This window comes from Clarias gariepinus, chromosome 11 (genome assembly GCF_024256425.1).
Source record: "Clarias gariepinus isolate MV-2021 ecotype Netherlands chromosome 11, CGAR_prim_01v2, whole genome shotgun sequence".
NCBI classification, from domain to species: Eukaryota; Metazoa; Chordata; class Actinopteri; order Siluriformes; family Clariidae; genus Clarias; species Clarias gariepinus.
This window is the reverse complement of record NC_071110.1, coordinates 16,716,714-16,739,347: the sequence shown is the minus strand read 5'-3', so window position 1 is coordinate 16,739,347 and position 22,634 is coordinate 16,716,714. Positions and strand designations below refer to the sequence as shown.

At 37.0% G+C, this 22,634-nt stretch overlaps 2 protein-coding genes across 4 annotated transcripts in view; both read left to right on the top strand.

The window, feature by feature from the left end:
* The first annotated feature begins 243 nt into the window (after window positions 1-243).
* On the top strand, window positions 244-16,170 carry eml2 (EMAP like 2). Of its 3 annotated transcripts, none has more exons than XM_053507824.1 (22): window positions 244-407; window positions 4,226-4,411; window positions 5,409-5,535; window positions 6,728-6,832; window positions 9,283-9,311; window positions 9,856-9,985; window positions 10,143-10,292; window positions 10,877-10,946; window positions 11,180-11,290; window positions 11,432-11,527; window positions 11,961-12,095; window positions 12,184-12,283; window positions 12,662-12,816; window positions 13,212-13,337; window positions 13,436-13,567; window positions 13,781-13,848; window positions 14,016-14,104; window positions 14,308-14,405; window positions 14,483-14,570; window positions 14,658-14,753; window positions 15,106-15,236; window positions 15,331-16,170. In XM_053507824.1, the coding sequence occupies exons 1-22, from the start codon at window positions 329-331 to the stop codon at window positions 15,454-15,456; spliced, it is 2,427 nt and encodes an 808-aa protein (XP_053363799.1). In that variant the 5' UTR covers window positions 244-328; the 3' UTR covers window positions 15,457-16,170. The 3 variants fall into 3 exon arrangements, with proteins under 3 accessions (XP_053363799.1, XP_053363800.1, XP_053363801.1); XM_053507825.1 differs by lacking the exon at window positions 244-407 and adding an exon at window positions 3,466-3,580; XM_053507826.1 differs by lacking the exons at window positions 244-407; window positions 4,226-4,411; window positions 5,409-5,535; window positions 6,728-6,832 and adding an exon at window positions 7,614-7,769.
* Window positions 16,171-20,112: 3,942 nt separating this feature from the next.
* Window positions 20,113-22,634, top strand: part of gpr4 (G protein-coupled receptor 4) — a 30,149-nt gene continuing 27,627 nt past the window's right edge. Inside the window, exon 1 of the mRNA XM_053507913.1 lies at window positions 20,113-20,269. The gene's annotated coding sequence lies outside the window, so the exon portion shown is untranslated. The remainder of the gene's footprint in view (window positions 20,270-22,634) is intronic.

The window sequence follows — 22,634 nt, the reverse complement described above, 5'->3', positions numbered from 1 at the left end:
GCATTATCTACAGGCATAAATATGCTACTTGCGCATCCACACAGCTAAATTATCGTGCATAGTGTGTTCCTACAGACAATTTCACTTTATCTATCTTTCACTTATATCTACATTTAAAGGAAATATCGTGATTATGAACTATGGACTGTAACAGGAAACGCGTGCTTGCGCTCCTTCCGCACGCTCATCCAGGCGGTGCGGCTGTTGCCATAGTAACACAGAGCAGGTAGTCGCGAGCGTTGCCAGGGAAGGTGTTGAAGGTTCCCGCGGAAAGTGACAGACACAGGACGGTAGATATTTGTCGGTATTTTGTTTTGGGGGAGAATAAATGAAAGAAATGTCTGAAAGAATAGCCTCGTGTGGCAGCCTGTGCGATAAGAGCTCCCTTCTTCTTCGGTATTGTAACGGTAAGTTTGGCACGCGCGTGTGTGTGTGTGTGTGTGTGTGGGTCTGTATTCATAATAAAGGTGTTCAGCTAGCTCGGGAAAGAGCATACAGTAACTGTTCTTTGTTACATTGTTTCAGTTTGCGTCCTATTACAGCATGAGATTGCATTTCTTCCCTAATGCTTAATGCCTTGATTGGACAAAGCAGAAGGCACAGGGTGTGTAAGCCATTATATCATATCGGAGTTTAATTAGCCCGTATAGGAAATATGGTGCCATACGGAAAGCGGCGACATCTATACAGCGAGATCGATTATTTCTTCAGAGAAAAAAAAAAAACGTTTAAATTGCGCCAAATACAAATGACAGTCATTATCGCAGTATGTAAATTGCATTATTATCGTTTTGTGGATGGATCGTTGTTGGCTCAGTTGCTTTAACATAAAGGTTTCGATTAATGCTTTAATATCAAGTGATTATGGAGCTTATGATGTTATGATATGCTCCAGATGTGTTTTGTTTGTAACAGAGGTGACTATTGTGAAAAAAAGATCCCCCTGTTATAAGTAGAGATGATCCTTTATCTTATGAAACCTTTATCCTTTATCTTTCAAAATAAAATCATAATAAACAAATAAAAATGATGAGCTTATTCTGCTTTGATGTAGTTGAGAGGTATCTAAGTACAGTATGATGCTGTGCATGTAGAATGTAACCCTGAAATATTTAGACACTTGAAGCAAATTCTTCATAATATCAACAATGCTCACCAAATGCATGATTTCAGTTGTTCTCCTTGCACACTTACATTTCTAAATCTGATATGTGTCTCCAACTAGTCTGGAGATATACGTGTAGCAGACCACAGTGATAAAATTCCCCTTGGTGGCATAGTCAGTATAACGTTTATACAGTATATGTACTACCTGCCAGAATGAGCATGAGAAATGGACAGTATGAATAGAATATTGTGTCCGAATACTTTTTGTGAGTCAAGTTTGCCAACGAAGTGAACAATTCTGCCACACATTAAAAAACAATGGACTGACTATTATTTTTACTTAAAATCTACAACAATAACCACTTATTTCAGAAAAACCTTTAAACAATGGATTTTAACAACAAATAAGCTGTTTGTCAAAATTACTGACAGTCCTTAATCTTACAGAATTTACCTGGTCACTATATGATTTTGTCACACTGCTCAGCTCTAGAAGATCCACAGCTGTCCTTAGATGAACAAACCACATGTCTTGCAAGCATGCAAACCAAAATATCATCTACAGAAATTAGGCATAACATAAACCACCTGCCTAATTTTGAAATCTGGTTCAAAAAAGTAAAGCTGAGATTCACCTGTGAAAAACATTTCTACTACAGCCATCACTAACCTTTTCAGCAATTCATGCTACAGCATCTATTCTGGGGAATCATACAAAATGTGCTAGCTTTTGCTCCACACATGGATCTGTGAACCTTGACCACTCCTTACCCTGTTGCCACTTTTGGTAGATACTAACTAATGTATCCAGGACCACTCCAGAAGACCTGCTGTTTTGGAGATGATCGTTGGTCGTTAACCAAGGTGTTCAGATTGATACACTTGCCCATTTTTCCTGCCTTCAACACTACAACTTTGAGAACTTGCTTTTCAAATGCTGCCTGCCTTGCAAGTGCCATTGTGATGAGATAATGGTTATAGATTTACTTTACCCATCAGTGGTTTTAATGTTATGGCTAATTGATGTATTTCCTTTCCTCCCCACTACCTTTACCATTAGGGTTAATGAAAGAAAAAAACATTGCCCTTTGACCAAACCTTATTTGGGACCCATTCTTAATATAGCATTTATTTATCTTCTTTACTGCTTATCCTAGATAGGAACACAGGGGTCTGAAACCTATCCTAGGAGACCTTGGGCACAAGATGGGGTCACCCTGGACATGGTGCCAATCTATCGCAAGGCGTGCATACACACATATACAGTACACACATACAACCACTACAGGCAATTTGAGAATGACAGTTAACCTAATCTGCATGTCTTTGGACCGTGGAAGGAAACCGGAGTTACCAGACAAAACCCACCAAGCACAAGGAGAACATGTAAATTCCATGCACACAGACCCATGGCGGAAATCAAACCCCCGACCTTGGAGATGCAAGACCACAGTGCTAAACACTACGCCTCTTAGTATACAGTAGCAGTGACACTAAAATGCTAGTTACAAAAGATATGCATGAAAGTAGCCAGTGAGTGTACACACATACTATGTCAGTATTAGTGCTGTGCTAAGGGTGACCCATCACAAAAATAATGATGGTCTGTTTCTGTTGATGGATAGGATTGCTTACAAAATGTTCAGCAGATGGGCGACAGTCATTGATTGCTTGCATACAAACTGCGCATCTGTGGTACATTTCTTTGCTAAAATGACCAATGAATATAGCTATAAGATGGGTATAAACAAACTAGCCACTCAGTGTACTTAAAAACAGTGACCAGTTTTTATGCACTTGGTCAATGTGACAGATGGTTAGGACAAATGACAGATGGATCCTCGGATTACAGTAAGCCCATAAAGTGCAAATAATGTAATATAAGCAGGAACACAAAGCTTTATATAATTTAGTTATTTGCAAAATTGGCAAAGACATATTACATAAATCTCCACTATATTTTATACATAACTACCACATGATCTATAAGACACAGATACATAATTAAAATGAAAAGAATGAAAACACATCCCTAAGTATTGATGAACAGAGCCTGTTTTTGGTATCAAAATGTTATGTATGGATGAAAGCTGCTGCTCAGCACTTCCTGGCAGTGCCTGGTCACTGCATCATTCAAGTCTGGCCCTCTTCCAAGCTTCTCCACATCAGACAGGAGCAGTTAAATACTCTGCTGCATAGGGGATGGCAGCAAAGAGCAGTATCCTGTTACAAACAGCTTTGCAGAGGGGCAGAGAGTGGTTGAAGGCAAGGGGGGAGGGGGTGGTGTAAAGTATGGGCAAGGAGCAGGAGGGAAGGTCCAGACACAGAATCATCCATCTAGAAACCGGAAAGGAGGGAGAAAGACGCTGCTGCCAAACACCCCCAGAGCACCCATAGAGAAAGCAAGCTAGAGCACCATCGGCTGTACCCCTGACTGACTGTCTGACACATTGAGCCCTGGCTGGAATGGCAGGTAGGAGGGGAGCAGTCACCTTTTAATGAATATTTCAACAACCTTGCTCACTGAGCTTTGAGTTTGCTCTCGTTCTGTTTTGTGCACTTGTAGGACTCTTTACTCTTCTTTGGCCCTCTCCTCACTTACATCAAATTTTACTCTCTGTCCTGGTGTCCTTGTAGTTGATGTGCAAGGTATATTTTAGCTGTGTGCTTTGTGTGTTAGCAGGTGCAAGCACCAAACAGACATTTATAACAGACATGCAGGTGGCAGATCATTAGATTTTCCTTGCGAACAAGAAAGCTTTGTTTTCTCTCTTAGAACAGAGAGCCTGCTATTGTTTTTTTTGTCTTTTTTTGTTGTTTAATGTTTTTTTTCATTGTGGAATGACTACAATACACACTAAATGTTACACAACAACACGGTATTGTAGTAGTAAACGCTGTGACTTCACACCCCCAGCCCCATCACATCCCTTTACACAGTATATACGCCATATAGGCCCACTTGCCATTGGTATTGATTAGAATAATATAGATTATAATGATGAAAATTATTTACAGTTGTAGAATAAACTATCTACACATTTCCCTACACCACTTCCCAGTAACACTAACTTTATATTGTCTCTCTCTTTTTTTTTTTTTTTTACCTTTTATGTAGATGATAACCTGTCTGCGGGAAGTGGGATGGAGATGGATGACCGTCTGTCTCATCTGGAGCAGAGGGTCCAGCTGCAGGAAGATGAAATCCAGCTGTTGAAAGCTGCTCTAGCTGATGCCCTACGCAGACTGGGGTACTGCGAGGAGCTCACACAAGCTAGCAGCAAGAAAGGAGCACCCACCAAAGGTCAGAACTCATCACTACACTTGCTTTTAGCATTACCGCTTTGGGCCACAGGACTGCAGGATCTTAATTCAAAAGGAGCATGTCTTCATTTTTTTATTTTTTTTTGGAGTGGGGAGCTGGCTGGGTGCAGGAGTGGAAAATACGTAATTGAACTTCATTACCAGTGAAAAATCAGCAGGGGGGTGTTACAACTTTGCATATTATACACATAATGAATTAAATTTGCAAAAAAAAAAAGCTTTTTACTTTTTACATTTATTTAGACCTTTAATTTTTCCATTACGATTCTCCAGGGTCTAATTTTATTTATTGATCAAATGGGCTCCTGCATGTGATACTTAATAATCAGTTTATAAATAAAAATCTGATATATCTTATCTTATATATATATATATATATATATATATATATATATATATATATATATATATATATATATATATATATATATATAAATTATTTGATTATATAAATTGACCTTCTAATGCTAAAAATTCTAGCTGGCACTATACTGTAACTACAGTATCCCTATGCATCTGAAGATGGTTAAACCACCAGATTGCAGTGCCAACTGTTTTGCATAGGTTATAAAAGCTACTTCTGACATGAAAGTATGAAAGCAACATTATACCATATAAAGGTTTATATTTTATAATATGCTTTAAAACAAATTTTTGGCACCTCATTAGTTTAAACATTTTTGTGTTTTACTTTTATTATATTTAGAAGGAGCAGCTATTTACAGTACCTGCCACTTAAATACCTTTTTGGCTGTATACTTTCACTTGAAAATCTATACTTTTACTCAATTAAATTTTTTTCATTTATTTATTTTTTATCCCTGAGTAGTTACTTGTTTTTTTTTAAGCATTATTAAGAGCTGTGTGTTCACTGCAAGTATTGTTGTGGACTGTTTTATGTAAAACAGACCTATCTCACCAGGTCTGTTCATTTGCATCCTATTTGCTTAACCTCTCTTGGTGCTTCCTGGTTTCAGTTCGCCAACTTCTTCAAGCTCTTCCATCTAAGCCTTTAGCCAATGGCTATGTTGAACAGAAAAGGATGGGGGGCTACCCATCCTCACCTTCCTCTCCTAAAAAAGAGGTCCTAATGTCTATCAAAAGGTAAAACAATACAAAGTAAAAAAACTTACAGTGTATATACTGCATGTGAATGTGTGTGTATATTGAAACATGTATATAATTATATGCTTTTGTATACAAAACACTTCCACATATGCTGCCATAAAAACTTTGGACACATCTGATTATTTATTTATTAAAATGAGTAACAAAAGTATACTGTAAGCATACTTAAGGCAAATCTTAAGTATACTGTATGTGGTCAAAAGCTGATTAAATATAAAGCCATGAAAAACTAGTTTTGTGAATGCCAGTTACAGTATAAAGATGTTAGTAAAGCAAAAGTTGGAATTTTTAAAAATAGAATTTAAAATATTAAATTGTTTTGATGTGTTTATTCATTCATCAGTAGCTTTTTTATCCTGGTCAGACCTGGTTATTCTAAATGAGACCGGACTATTTTAGAAAGACTTAACACAAGGCATCAATTTCCCTGGACGGGCCAGCAGTTCACCACATGGCACAGTTCACACACCTGTATATATTTAGGGGCAATTTTGGAGGTAGTATTGGATATGGGGGGAAACGTGAAAATCCATACAGACAGTTTCCACTGAATGTAACAACAATGTATGTAAAGGAAAAAGAGCATTTAGTACTGTGAGGTGTTGTTATTGGGACTTTATATCTTTTTGATTTGTTAGAACTTGATTATTTGCATAGATTTTTATTATTATTATCTGTGGTGGTGGTAGTAATAGTAGTAGTCATGAGAATCATTGTTGGTCATGTGTTGAATAACATGTGCAAATGCAGTAATTTTCAGTGTTACCTAAAGGTGGCAGTACTGAGCTATTAAACCTAAATGTGTTGGGCAGGCCTTGTTGCCTGTTGGAACCTACAGGATCTGTTTTCTTATTCAAATAAAACACACAAACTCTTTTTGAGGGTGAAAATTATCTTTTTAGTACAAAATTTTTATGTTCACATGACATATTATTAAGGATAAATGTGTCGGGATTATCAGATACCATATACTGTAACAGCAATTTTGTAAATTGTGTAATTTTATACCATGTGACTGCGGCGTTTTAACCCCTTCCAGCACATACTGCCAACTGTCAGTGTTTTCCTTTCTTGCATACCCTCTAATAAGCCCCTTTAAATTATGTATGTGCTATGTGTATTACCATGCCTGTGCTTCTGTTTCATGTTCTCACTTCTCATCTGTCAGGAAAAGCATGTCCACAGAACGTCTGTCCACAGCCAGAAAAGAGATGGCAGACACACGCAGCAGAACCACCTCATCCAGCAGCTCGACCTGTGGCAAAAGAGACGGGTAATTAAAAATTTTTTTTTTTTTAGATAATAAGGGCCATGTGCATCTGAGCACATGCTTCCTGTCATTATGTGTCTTTTTAGAGAGCATCTGATTTTTTATAACATCTCTTTGATAATAGCTGGGACAAGTTTGCATTCTCTTTTTAATGTAGAGTTACTGACACACACAAGTATTGTTTTTTTTTTTTTGCACCATTTATTTTGTAAAAATATATTGGTCTCTACAAGTCCCACAGCAATGTCAGAAATAAATAATAAAAGTTTTTTTTTTTTTTTTTGTTATTTTAATGTTAGCAACCTAGATGCACGTTTATTTTAAACTTTGGCTTTAGTAAAATAGTCCTGACATATCTCACAATCATGAGTCTTCTCACAAAATATATGTAACTTTATTACTTGTTTTAAACGTCTTTCCCGGATACCCTGGGGCAAGCTGAAACAGTTGTTTCCAATTATAATTATATCTACATATATTGTTCTGATTTGGTTTTACTTTGTTTCAAGGAGGAAAAATTACGTGGTTTGTCTCTTGGCAACATAAACCACAGGAAGTTGAACAAACTCACGCCATCCTTATGTGGTAGGCAGCTAAAGAGTTAAGTTTGGTTAACTAGGACATGAACACATTGAGCAATCAGTAATCCTGCTGGATCATATAAAAGCTCACTGCCATTGCTTCTGCCTGGGCAGCACCCTCTCACATAGTTACAGTACTTCCACCACCACAAAATTTAGCACTGCACTGAACTACCAGCTGGTGGAAAGAGGCGGTTATTCATAAGCAGGAAGTGCACTGCCATTGGCTGGATGGAGTCATAGCCCAGCACAGCTTAAGTTGTCTCACGCAAGGAAATTGTCTGTTGTCTGTTGGTTTGCACGGCCCTGCTAGCTCTCATTATAACTCAGAAAAGAAACACCATGAAGAAATCAAACAGGTAACCATTTAGTTTCTGGTTCTGTATTTGTCTGGTAGATTTTGGCAGACGTAGAAGATAGAGCAGATAAGGTGATCTCTTCTAGTTTGGGTTTTATTTGTTTTCAAGACTTAATGTTTCATTGAACATTAGAAAGAGTTACTCTCGCAGTGGCATATGCATTGCATTCGTATGTTAAAACTAAGTTTGTGTTGAGTGAAGATGAGAGTCTGGTTACTAAAAGATAAGCTTCCTCAATTACACAGTAAGGAAACTGTGAAGCTGTCTTTGTATTTTTGTTTTCAGTCTGGAGCCATATATTTTTTGAATATCAGATTACTTTATCCACCCTCTAAAAAACTACAGCAGTATGGGCTTGGGCATGCTTTTAAGGCATTAAGCCAAGTATATTGTGACTATGAATGTGATGTGTGTTATACCTGTGACTTCTAGCTTTTAACCTTGCTTCAGGGGCTTAGTGTTTTGTTTGTATTTGCAGGTGAATAAATTATTCCTAGTATTCTAATTTTAAGGAAATGTTTTAGTGCTGACATTTCCATTGTGCTTCTAAAACCCCTGGTTGTGGTTGTAAAGAAACGTGATGTAAACACACTTAATGGTGGGTGAGTCACTGGACAAAAACATCTGCATGGCACCATCTGGAATTATTTGTTTATCAAGAGGCATGCAAAAAGTTTGTTGCATGTGCTACACAATGTACATTGCCCTTTGTGTTATGACTATTATTGCATTTTGTGCCAATTGATCCCTCCCACCCCCATATATCAACACATGATAAGCATATTGACTTCCTCCAACACACCCTCTCTGATAGGATTCTGGCAGAACAAACAAACCTCAAAATGGCTGAATAGGATCCTGCTCCCATCTTCTTTCAGTGGTTTTTTTTTCAGTTGCTTAGTTCTTCTTTTTTTGTTAGTTTTTCCCATTTATCCTCTGTGTACTGTGTCTCTTCTGATTTCAAAAACCTATATATTTTACATTTAAAGTCCATTGAAATATATTTAACTTTATTGTTAATGTGGTGTCTTAGTCAGCACCATTTTAACCTTGTTTAAAAGGAATACCGACTTCTATGCAGCCTTATTTGTTTAAAGCCCTGCCTTAATGAAAGGTTTACATGGAGTCCTAGTCAAAATGGGAAAGTGCTATAGCTACTGCGTTTTATGATGTTTTAAGATATCTGACATTTGATAATTCATCATTTATACTTCTTAAAAATTAAAGGTCACTGTACAAAAACGTTAGAAGAATCATACTACTATGAAGGTCTAAGTATAGATATATTTATATTTTCATTGTGTTAGAAACTGCTCACCACATCAGTTCAAGCGATAATGGTAGTGGCTTAAGGACATGCTGGAAGATGAGACTGATAAAATATTTAAGTGACACTATTAACCACTTAACCTACAGTGATATTTAATGCACTTCTAATGCAAAGTAAACTGTACTTTAACATATGATTCATGGTGTATAAAGTTCTGAAAACCTGTTTTTTGGTGTCTTTCAGTAAAACCAAAGAGTGCACTCTCAATGCTGGTAAGTCTGCACCCAGTAGCTGTTTAGTTTCTCTTTGATGCTGTACACTACAGGTTGTCAGACAAGTTCTAGCCCCTACCTCTTTCGTATATTTACATTGCTCTGTGAAACCTAAGCACAAATATTATAGGGAATCACATGCGGCTGCTTAACTAGCAGACTCAGCACAATTAATTCACCTTGGACGATAAAAAAGAAGCCATGCAGACCCTTTCTTTTGCAGAAGTAGGCTATATAATGAATAATGAATAATCCTTGGATGTGTGAAAAAACTTGTTGATGGTTAGTCAGCAAAGTATTAAAAAAAAATATTATCCTAGAGGTCCTATGATTAAATGTGGATATAAAGAGATTAGTAAATTCTATTTAATCTATAGTAGTTATAGTAAATTCTAAAATGAAAAAGCCACTAAAATATTTTATATATTAATACCTGCATCAACTTATTTGCTTTATTTAATTATGTTTATGTAAAATATAATTAAATAAAGCAAATAAGTTGTAATCTGTTCACTTGAGCATTTTTTTGCTCTCTATTCAACAGAGGATGGGTACGTGAGGATGTTCCTGCGTGGCCGCCCAGTTACCTTGCACATTCCTGACCATTTGAGAGAGAGCTACAGCTTTGACCAAAAGGTGGCACTGCCAGACCGCAAGCTTAAACTTCAGTGGGTGTATCCTTGCCTTCCTGCAGTTTATTATTTGTTAAACATTTCCATGTCATTAAATGTGCAAAATGTACTATGTTCCCACTTTTTTTTTTTTTAAGTGTGTGTATATATTTTTTTATTTTTTCAATTTTTACTGATGTTACTTAACACAGTCTGTCAGTTATGGCTACAGGGGCAGGGACTGTCGCTCGAACCTTTACTTGTTGCCCACGGGAGAGATTGTGTACTTCAATGCTTCCGTTGTTGTACTGTATAATGTGGAGGAACAGCAGCAGAGACACTACCTGGGACACAATGATGATGTAAAATGGTAAATATCTACAACATATGCAGAGACTGACCTTTGTACCAAAGATACATAAAATATCTTTGATCCCGGAACGGGTTTGTCAGTAAACCGCAATCTGTTACTAAATTAATCTACCTTCCATAACCAATACAATTTAACTTCTGCATAGTTTGTTGCCAGTGCTGGTATCTTGATCGAAATTGTAGCCGATCTACGTTTATCTGTGTGCATAGAGGAAGGAAGTGAAAATGGTTTCTGGTACAATTTGCATCCAAATGAGCTCAGGGCATTTTCCTTTTTACTTATGATATCCTTTAGTAGATTGATAAGCTAAATCAAATCAAATCAAAACTGTATTCAAATAGGCTTACGCTGACCTAAATACTATGTCAGTTATCCCAAGCAAAGTGGATGGCATTATTTTGATGGAATCCAAATTTTTCTTGCATTATTTAATGCAAAAACATTTTTGTTTTAGCCAGCGTTTGTTAGTAGGTTTGTTTAAAAGTTGAATGTTAAAGCACATGTTTTTATTCTCCTGGGCATGGTGCTATAAATGATATATTAACTGCCTCTCTGTGACCAACTCAATGTTCTCTTTGTAGTCTGGCCATCCATCCTGACATGGTCACCATAGCAACAGGACAAGTTGCTGGAACATCCAAAGATGGCAAAGTAAGACTTGGGTCTTTTTTCCCTTTTTCTTTTCCTTTTTTTTAATGTTGAGTGAGCCCAGTGAAGGAAATGTTTTTCCCACATATTATAGAAAAAAATAAAACTTAAAGCCATATGCGATTATATATCCCACTTTGATACTTAATAAAATCCTGAATAAAACTCATGTAAAATGGTAAAGCATTTGCATATTGTATACACCAACTAACTGATTTATTCATTTATTTAATAAGATGTTGACTCCTCATGTTCGTGTCTGGGACTCTGTTACTCTAAACACACTTCATGTGATTGGGTCTGGTGTATTTGACCGTGCTGTCACCTGTGTGGCCTTCTCCAAATCAGTATGTTGAATTTTCTAAATTTTTTTTCCTCTCAGCTGTAAATCTTTGTTTTTTATATATTAGCAATACATAAAAATATGCAATGTACAAAATGTGTAAGTAAGGTTTGTAAATAAATTACGAATCTCTCTACACCCTCAGAATGGTGGAGCCTATTTGTGTGCAGTGGATGATGCAAATGACCACATCCTATCTGTGTGGGACTGGCAGAAAGAAAAGCAAATGGCTGATGTAAAGGTGAGATAAGGATGATAAACTACAAAAACAGGTGGAACAATAAACTCCTTCTTATTTGAAAATTATACTAATATATTATATATAATATTTTATAAGTAAATACTTCTTGTTCATTTATCTGAAGTAAACTGACAATCATTTATAACTGAGAAAAGATAATGGACCTGATGTCTTGCACTAGTTGAGGTTTTTTTTTTTTTTTTTTTTTTGGGGGGGGGGGGGGATGTTGGTGGTTTTAGTGATCGTGTGCCAAATGAGCTTTCATTTCATGCCCATTTGAGTAGAAATGTGTATTTATGAGGCTTTGGTATGCAAGCCACATTTGACATTAATTTAGAAGTATAAGGAAAAAGACTTTTAAAATGATCTGTCTCCTGATTGGAAGAGCAAAATTGTAACACTGCATCCAATATTTTTTGTCTTCATGGTGCAGTGCTCGAATGATTCGGTGCTGGGAGCAGTCTTTCACCCCATGGAGGCCAACTTGATTGTCACCTGTGGAAAATCTCATATAAATTTTTGGACTATAGAAGGAAGCACTTTAACTAAGCGCCAGGGACTGTTTGAGGTTTGTGAATTGTCCATATTTGTTAATGCTGTGTGCATGTTGAATCTGTTAAATTTTACATTAATTAACTTACCAATGTATTTTTCAGAAACATGAAAAACCCAAGTATGTGCTGTGTGTCACCTTTGCTGAAAATGGAGATGCAATAACGGGGGATTCCAGTGGAAACATCTATATTTGGGCTAAAGGTTGGGAAATCCTTTCTGTATTCCAAAGGAATTTCTAACACTGAACCTGTCACCTTGTTTAATAATTAATTGATTTTTTTTGCACAATTTAGAAAAGTAAGGCACACCCCTTTAAAATGTTGTATGATAAAACAAATACAAAGTATTCCCAGAATAATACCCTCTCAGTGGTAGGTCTTTTTTTTTTTTTTTTCCTCTCGCTGATTAGAAAGAAAGCTTCTCTATTCATTGGATCACGATCATCAAAGAGATTGGCCACAGAGTAACTCAGTTTATTAAAAAAACAGGGCTGTAGGCAAACCATATTTGAATAGCAAATAGTATTGATGGAGAACTTTCTTCATGATCTCTCATTCGATGGTGGATTTTGATGGACAGGTGGTAATCGTATCAGCCAGGTGGTGGCTGGAGCTCACGAGGGCGGGATCTTCTCCCTATGTGTGTTAAAGGATGGTACATTGGTGTCTGGAGGAGGAAAGGATCGCAAGGTGGTGCTGTGGGATCATGAATACCACAAACAGAATGAAATAGTGGTAAGGAGACCTTATTGTGTATAGTTCATATCCAACAGCCTTTGTTATATACCAGAACTGTTTATCTCAAGTAACTGTAACTATGAAGAGTCAAAAATGCAAATGCAAACACTGTAATTGACTTCGAAATGTGGCTGTTATTTAACATTACTGATCATTTTTAATGATTTGTTTGACACCCCCCCCCCCCTTTTATTCAGAAGGATCCCTTCCATTAAAATCCTTCACAAAATTTAGATTCCATGCTTTTTTTAAGAGCATGGATTCCAAAATATTTTCAAAACTACTACTCATGGTGCATAGAGGACATTCCTTGAATGTGACATACAGTATACTGTGTATATGTGTGTGTGTGTGTGTGTGTATATATATATAAATCTTTTGCTTTTATACAGGTTTCCGAAGCTTTTGGGCCTGTTCGCACTTTGGCTGAAGGAAAACAAGATGAATTTTTTGTGGGAACCACTAGGAATGCCATCCTGCAAGGCTCCTTCTCTGGTGCTCTTACACCCATTGTCCAGGTTTGGTTGAAATTAATTATACAAAAGCAAACAATTTATTAAATGTAATAAATGGTGCTATTTTTCCCTATACACTGTTGTTAACACTTTCCTGACAGGGTCATACAGATGAGCTGTGGGGACTGGACGTGCACCCTAGCACTGAACAGTTTGTGTCATGTGGTCAGGACAAACAGGTCCATTTGTGGGATGTTACTTCCCACCGACCTCTGTGGAGCAAGACCCTTGAGGTTTTCATTTGTTTTATTCTTATTACAAAAAAAAAGAGATAATTTCAGTACATCTTCATTTTAGAGTATTTGCTTGGCAAAGAATTACTAGTGTTTGTGATGCATGTACTGTATATCTACTGTATGTAAAAAGACATGACTCCTGCAAAGTGTATTTTCTCTGTCACTTTCCCTACTTTATTTATTATCTCTTTGTTGTTTATTGATCTCCAGGACCCTGGCCGTTCTGCTGGCTTTCACCCGAGCGGCACTGTGCTTGCTGTGGGCACCATGACTGGAAGGTACTGTATGAGTGCACATGAGGGTTTCATCATGTAGTCATAACAAGTACAATCATGAGGTGTTTTTTTGAAAAACAACAACATATTTACTTATAATTTAGAAACATGTAAAAATCTAATGTGAAGTCAAAATGGACAGTATGAGCTTTTTTTTGTTCACAATGTAGATGGGTGGTTCTGGACACTGAAACCAGGGATCTTATTTCTGTACACACTGATGGAAATGAAATTATCTCCACTATAAAGTACTCTCCAGGTCAGCAATATTTACTTTAATGAATTATTATTTAGTCCACACAATAAAAGAAGCTTAGTGAAGCAAATGCATTGTGAATTAAATAAAAACCACCAGTGAAAAATATGAGCAAAGACCTTGTTTTACATTTATGCTTGAATGTATATGTATAGAACGTTTCTCAGGAAATAGTATATTTAAAACAAGGTTTTTCTCCCCCATAGATGGAGCCTTCCTAGCTGTGGGATCTCATGATAACTTTATTTACATCTATGCAGTGACTGAGAACGGAAGAAAGTATAGTCGCGTTAGCAAATGCACTGTGAGTCATTTTGAACAAAACAGCATAATTATAATGCCATTGTCCGTCCTGTACTCACTACATGTCTCTTCACTTAGGGGCATTCCAGCTATGTTACTCATATAGACTGGTCCACCAACAGCCAATATATCGTCACAAACTCAGGAGATTATGAGATTCTGTACTGTAAGTTATTTTGTCAGTCTAATCTTCATTCAATAATACTTTGAGATCACATTAGGTTTTCTAATCCTAATAGTCTCTCTTTAAAAGGGGAGGCCTCCAGTGGCAAACATATTACAAGTGCAGACGCAGTACGCAACCTGGAATGGGCCACTTCAACTTGTGTGCTGGGATTCAGTGTGTTTGGTGAGTTATATCACCAAATAATGAGAAGTTGCCATCCTCTCACATCTGTGGTTTCTTACATTTTTGGAAAACAATCATTTTGGTGTGTAGTAAAAGCCGTTTTGGTTGTATTTGAAGAATTTTTGATTGTATGTTAACTGGGGTAATGGAATGGCTACTTTTCTGTTTTAGTTTAGAAATTTTTTTAGTGTTGATAAAATTGTTTAGAAGTGACCCTGTGAATCTTGTGTACTTACAGCTTGTCATAAATGTGTAATTTCTGGGTCCAGTTTTATTTAAAGGCACACTAAACTAATTCACGTAAGACCCTTTCTGTGTCATGAAAATATTTTTCTTTGTCTCATGTTGCTAGGCATCTGGCCAGACGGTGCTGATGGCACAGACATCAATGCTGTTTGCAGGTCAAATAACCGTAGTGTCCTGGCCTCAGGCGATGATTTCGGCAAAGTGCGTTTGTTCTCTAACCCCTGTTCTCAGCCAAGGGTAAGCTTCCTGCACTCATCTGTGCAAACACATTAACACGTGCTGTAGAAATGTAATTCGGTTTGTTAAATTTGCTTTCTTTCCATGCTTTCAGGCACCTAGTCATGTGTATGGTGGGCACAGCAGCCATGTGACCAATGTTGCCTTTCTCCATGATGACAGCAAGCTCATCTCTACTGGAGGAAAAGACACCAGCATTCTTCAGTGGGCACTTGTCTAATTATGCCTGTGCAATCCTGCTGCTTATTCACTGTAGCCTCCTGCCCACTAGAGGGCAGCACTGCTGTGCCTACTCTGCATCCATACTGTCCTTTCAGTCTCTAGTCTACTGAACCTATATGTGTGTACTGTGAGTCACCTTAAGTACTGGTCTGGGTTTGGAACCAGGTTTTTTTAAGCACCTACTTAAACAGAGAAAAAAAACTGGGGGAATAATCTAGAATCAACTACTAGTGGCCCTTAGCCTAAATTGTAATGTGCACCATGCTCATGCATGACTGAAGTAAACTGTAGTGAAGCGAAGAGGCATGCTCTAACTATTCAGCCATATATACTGTAAACCTAGTAATAAAGATTTGACCTCTTATATAAATATTGTATATTATGCAGTTACTGAGTGGACTTGTTATATGGAAACTACAAGGTGGAAATTAGCGCTTTATATTTATCAAGGGGTGAACCTAAGGTGTGCTTTGTCTTCATTTTCTTAATAAAATTTTTACAGTACTCACATTACATTACTTCTCTTTAAAATTGACTGGTGCTTTTTTTTATATAATTATTCTTTAGTTATTTAAGTTGATATTGTTGTTAGTGGAAATATGTTTGAGGATTTGAAAAGAATGTGTAGGAGTAGTTTCCTCTATCAGAATGGATGTATGGAAGACCAATTTTAAATGCAAAAACAATTGAATAAAAAATTTATGGCACAGTATTCAAGGCATATTCTTTACAACCATAAACTAAAACTGTAAATCCCATACAGTGTTATGTCTAATTTGGACTTGCCCATTCTTCCAGACCTACTGAGCAACATATTTTATATTTACAGTCAACACATATAGGCACCAGAATAATCATAAGGTAAGTCTGAACAGCAAACATTCACCCTCAGATTTTTCAGTCAAATTTCCTATACTAATGTTTTCATATGGGTTTTCAAAATATTGTCTAAACAGGTGTGTACTGTCTTGGAGTTTACAAGAACACACCTTATTTTTTTTATTTATTTTTTTGCCCTTAAATCTTTTCAGCTTTATTCCATCACAGAGCCATAAATAAATGTGTCTAAAACGTGTGGGAGACTTATATTGGCCGAATATTCAAATTTAACAAAGCTGAAAGTTTGGAACCATGAACAACATACTTTTTCCTTGTTCTTTCACCCAGTTGCTCACCAATGTGATATTCTCAACAAATGCAAGTCAAACAAGTGTTCACCTTGGCAATGTGTGTAAGCTACAATTTCATTCAAACAATTTCATTAAAAGTTCAAAATCATAAGTCCAATAAATAATTTAATTGTTACTGCAACAGGGGCCTGAGGCACCATTTCATCAAATTAATTGAAGGCTATTTTTGTAAGTTACTATACCGTTGTCCTAATACATTATGAATTATTTATAGCTCATTCTTAAAACACAGCCATCTTTACTTTATACAATATAAGCTACGGTAGTCCTAAAACATATCTAGTCTAAACAATAAATAAGTATCTGCTGCAATGTTTTTAATCCTTTAAGAAAAAGAGCATATCTTCAATGATTGCTTGCGGACCAATGCTGCGGACCAACCTCTTTTTAGTTCCTGCAGGTGTAAATGCTACATTCCTTTTTGGGAAAAAGAAAAAGAAAAAAATCCTTTTAAAAAAAACTTTTTAGAAATGAGATTGGATAGATGGTGCTTCCTCACCAGTGGAAATCCACTTGGAAAAGTGTTTAAAACAAGAAAAATCTAAACAAAATGTACCTTAACATAGATCTCTTTTAAACCACACAATGAAAGTTATGTAATCATTTTCATTTTCATTGTCTTTGTCTGAGATTGAATGTTGAACAGAGAAAGAAAGCAAAAAAACTTGATGCTTTGGAACTGAAACTTAATGTAAATGTAAACTGAAAGCAAGCATATTGGTACTGAAAATCCCCAGCCACATTTGACTCAATCACTATAATAAGCTTTATTGTGCTGGACAAAGATGGAAAGATGCTGATGCAAAGTGGAACATTTCCTAGAAAAACATTTTTGATAAATGGGTACTGTTAGCTCTGAGCTAGTCAGATTGTTCATTCAGAACTAAAGACCACCAGTGAGCTACTGTTGGGCCCTTCAACAAGGCCTTCAACCATGACTTGTTCTTTTACATGAAAGTGTCTACCATTGTAATAAATATAAATTTAAATGATTTGCTAATCTTTCGACTACCAAAAATGACATCATGAAAATTGATTAGCCCTTTTTTTCTTGCACTGACCTCATGATCAATCTTATGGCAAAAATGAAAATCTATCCTATCCTGGCATGTAGATAAATTGTAGACAGGTCCTCCTCATATAAACATCTCAGGTACTTTATGGGCCTGACCTTGGTGGAGATAATGGCATAATTGGATTTCGTCACTGATGCTCTGGGGCAGAACATTGGTACTGATGGATCTCATATTACCTGGATTTTATCAGGACTGAATTTTACTCTACGAGGTGAGTGAGTGCTAGGGATTAATTTGCAAATTAAGAATAAATGAACACATAAAAGAACAGAGGAACAGACGCTGTCTACTGCAAAGCTGATATGCATTCCCTTTGTTGACTTCAACTCCACAATTATAAATTCAAAATTAATTTTTAATTTTTTTTATTTATTATTTGTAATGTTTACATAACAGTATATTAAAATTATAATAGCAATATAAAAATAAGTCTGATAGCTATCACAGTATGTCTAGTTATTCTACATAAATATCAAAATCTTTCAGTATACCTTTTTTATATGATAAATTTGAAAGTTCCTAACAAAGGTCATAATATTATAATCATTTTATTACTTCTGTTGCTTTGCATTAAAAGATATGGCGTGGTGTTATCTTTAATGATGTTTACTTAAGAGATGGAGCGGTGCTGAGATAGATGGGCATGGTTTTATCCTGTACTATTGTACATGTTATCTCATGGGAGAATCATTTCATGACAGTTTTGTAAAACACTGACGGGGGAGCATGTTGGTTCTTGTATTCACAAATTGCTCTAAATGTGAGTTAACTGCCAGAAAGAGATAGAATTTACAAACCTATCTTTGTCGTTCTGTGGATCTGGAGTATGCGGTTGCAGATGCACAATATACACAAATATTAGGTATTATGATGTTAGACTTAAGTGCCCAAAGTTTTAATATGAACTCAAAGAGGAAGAATTTTTGCTTGTTTTGTCCGCTGCATCTCAATACGCTAACCAGTCAGCCCTGAATCTGGGAAGAGGGACAAACACACATGCACGCATAATGTGTCTAAAGTTCTCAATTTTTTTTTTTTTTTCTTTGTCTCACACCAAAGAACAAGTCAATAATATATAAATCAAAGAAAGACCTGGAGATAAGAAGACGATAGGAAACACATAGCTTTTTTGTGGTTAGACATAAGGGTTCCAGGTGACAAGAGATATTTGTTTGTACTGTATATGCATCTGAACACTGGCTATAGGAAGTATTACCATATAAGGAATCAGAAAGCGCAAAAAAAGGGGTTTCTTTTATGGGCATGGAGGCATGAGAAAGTTCACACAATATCAGAAAACCTTACCCCATTGTAATCAGCGAAGGAATTGATTACACATGGGTCACAGCAAGGTGAAATGTCTGAACATGTTTGAAGAATGTTCTAAGGGTAGTTCTGGCATACAAATTAGTAGCAGGAATGACTTGACATATGGGACAAGCATTTCCATTAGGGCTTTTGGAATTCCATTTGATGGCTTGTGCTTAATTATGCTTTACATTAATAACAAGTATATATAGATATGGCTTCACATTCTCTCTCTCTCTCTCTCTCATACCTGTAAAAGGAACAATAGTGTAGTGGTTAGCACTGTGGCCTCACACCTCCAGGGTTGAAGGGTCAATTCCTGGCTTAGATCTGTTTGTGTGAAGTTTGCAAGTTCTCACCTTGCTTAGTGAGTTTCCTCAGAGAATTTCAGGTTTTCTCCCAAAGACATGCTGATTAGTTTAACTGACGTTCCCAAATTCCCTGTTGTGTGTGTGTGTGTGTGTGTGTGTGTGTGTGTGTGCCCTGTGATGATTGCAATGGATGTCTCCAGGGATAGGCTCTAGACCCCTCACAACCCTATACACTGGATGCATTAACAGTCAAAAGTTTGGATTTATTTTCTAAATTTTAAAACAATAATGTTTTTTTTTTTTTTACTATAATGTAACAGGTATGGCATTAGGTAACTAACAACATCCAGTTGTTATTTTATGACACAAAGGTCAGCTGTTTTGGAATAGTTGCATGAACAGTGTTAAGTGCATTTGTAAAACTCATCAAGCACCATAATGAAACAGCACCTCAAATTAGAGTCGTTATGAAGGCTTTACAGAGCATACTGTACGTAGCAGACACATCTCAATATCAACTGTATTTGGGTGCCTTCAGCATTGTTTTACAATGTTAAACTAAATTACAAGCAGGAAATACCACTGAGTTAGAAGGTGTGTCCAAACTTTTGACGGGTAGTGTATATACAGTATACTAACTACGAGTTCAATATTTGTTTCATGTAGTTAGACGGGAGAGATGAGGAGAGAGAACTTACGGAATTGGCGCCATCATGTGAGGGTCCTCATGCACGCGCCTGAGGGAGGGACGCCGTCCGTGCTCTAGTTCTGTTATGAAGATCGCGTGCGCCACGGTCACTACCGCGCGCGCGCTCTCACATTCTCTCGCTGTCTGTGTTACTTTGGAAGTACAGAAGCTCCGGGTGGCAGGAAACCAGCATTGTGCCGTATGTACGTCCGGACTGTCTGTCGCAACATGAAAGAAAGTAAGTCCTCAGTTTAAAATGAGACATTTATTTTTCTCCTCAGACTTTGCAGGGAAGTGTGTACTGTAAGTTTATAGAGCATGGTCTTAAAGTCAGGCTGCAGCGAGATGCTTCCGCAGGAACACCTTCAGTGCTGTGTGAAGGCTTTTAAACTGTTTCTACTTACGTGTTCTTTTCTCTTTTTTGGTGCATTCGTTTAGTTATTTAGTTCGATAGTTGTTTAAAACTGTTAATCTCATGAAAAGGCTGTGCGTTCATGTAGATTATGTAATATGCTCCAGATATGGGCTGATGATGAAATATGACATTGTCAGTGAAACTGTAAAACAGACATCAGGGACATTAAGATAGGTGAAATCCTCTAGACCTTCCAGTAAAAATGGGATTTGCAATTCACTGGTTTGTTTTGGGCTGCACGGTGGTATAGTGGTTAGAACATTCCCGTCTCTGTGTGCATGAAGTTTGCATGTTCTCCCCGTGCTTGGTGGGTTTCCTCTGCGTACTCCGGTTTCCTCCCACAGTCCAAAGATATGCAGGTTAGGCTAATTGGCGTTCCCAAATTGCCCATAGTGTGCGAATGAGTGTGTGAATGTGTGTATGTGTGTGTGCCCTGCGATGGATTGGCACCCTGTCCAGGGTGTACCCTGCCTCGAGCCCTAAACCTCCTGGGATAGGCTCCAGGTCCCCTCGACTCTGAATACAGGATAAAGTGGTATAGAAGATGAGATGAGTAAATGGTTTGTTTTGTTTGTTCTTCAACTAACATTCAGTTTCTGAATATATATATATATATATATATTCAACAAGAGGCTGTTGCTGCATGATGTACAGTCAGATCAGATATTTGATTCCAGACATAAGTCCCAAGATGAACAGGTACAGATCAGGATTGTTCCTTCCTTTATTTATTTATTCACTTATTTATTAATTCATTTATGTATTTATTTAATAATTTATAATGGTTGTGTTTTTGTCCTTGTTAGCAAGCAAGAAAGGATAAAAAAAAATTTAAGCAAAGAGTACCTGCTTTTGGGCTTCAGCTCAGCTGTTTTGTCATATTATGGATCATTGACTTCTATTTTTATGACATCTTAGAAAATTATGTCTCTGCAGTCCGGTGTGCTGCCTTGAACTTTTTGAGGAGACCAGCAATTTGAGCCAACACTGATTTACTACATGAACCTGTCATGAGCTCTCACTTGGCTTTGTGAGCAAAGCCTTCAGACGTTTAATCAATCCCTTGGAGGCAGCTGTAATTGCCCACTTGAGGATGGGAGATAAGGGTGAACATTAAAAGAGTGACGAGCTAAAGAGAGTAATGGCCTAAAGGACCAATAACATGTTTCCACCGCTGCTACCCGCCTGCTTAATGACGGTGTTATGGGAAGCTAATGTCTGTTTTGTACACCAGGCTGTGTAAGGGAAACTCTTTACCACAGCAGTATTAGGGCATCGTAAGGGATTTTTATCAAATGTAACACTATGCTCATACCAGTTGATAACTTGTAATTTGATACCGGAATACAGAGCTTGTTTTGCTGCTTAGGGTACTCACAAATAATAACAATGATAAAATGTTACTGTCCAAAATAAGGCCTTACTAGTAAATCTTTTGGACCTGTATTTATTATAGCATGTTCCTGTCGTTTACTGTCTCACATAACATTAATATGGATGGGATTAGTGACATTTGATATCCAGTTCATTCCACTGTAATATGTAAACACCGCAGCCTCTGCAAGGCGGTTGTCGATTAGACAAATACAGCTGACATTCCAAATAGCTGAAGAGGCAGCATGCAGTATAAATATTCCCCTCCTCTCTGTATTTTGAGTAGTTTTATACAATCACTCACTGTTAATGAGTTAATGCAGACTATACTGTAGTATTTCTCTGAATTTGTCCGTGTAACTAAACACCTTCTTTGCTGAAGCGTAATCTGTAGTCTCTCAGAAAGGGCTCTTAGTGTCATCATGACAGCATCTTTCGGGAAAGTGTATAAAGAGCAGGTTTATTTTATCAAAGGTCCTTCCCGGCTGGTCAGAATGTGTTACAAAAACTTGGCAAGCTCCATCTTTATAAACCGTTGCTGGATTAGTTATCACAGTGTAATGCAGGTCACCTTTCATTAGAAATTACCAATATAATAAATACTAAAACTAAAACAGCCGTTTTACATTAGCACAGGAAATGCAGTACTATTCAGTGGGATTTCATGTATAGCATACAATTACAAACGACATCACAATCTGGACAGGTGGTACCGTGTTATTTTGTTTGCATTTCAAATTGCGTATACAGTTCTGTGTGTAAATTTATTTTGAACACCTTTTAAAAAAACGTGGGACAAATTCCAGCACGATGA

What these genes read in the sequence shown, in the direction of transcription:
- eml2 (XM_053507824.1), top strand. Translation starts at nt 329, where the DNA reads ATGAAAGAAATGTCTGAAAGAATAGCCTCGTGTGGCAGCCTGTGCGAT. An exon ending in GAAAGGAGCACCCACCAAAG is followed by an intron (nt 4,412 to 5,408) that starts GTCAGAACTCAT and finishes TCCTGGTTTCAG; the next exon opens with TTCGCCAACTTCTTCAAGCT. An exon ending in CACAATGATGATGTAAAATG is followed by an intron (nt 10,293 to 10,876) that starts GTAAATATCTAC and finishes TTCTCTTTGTAG; the next exon opens with TCTGGCCATCCATCCTGACA.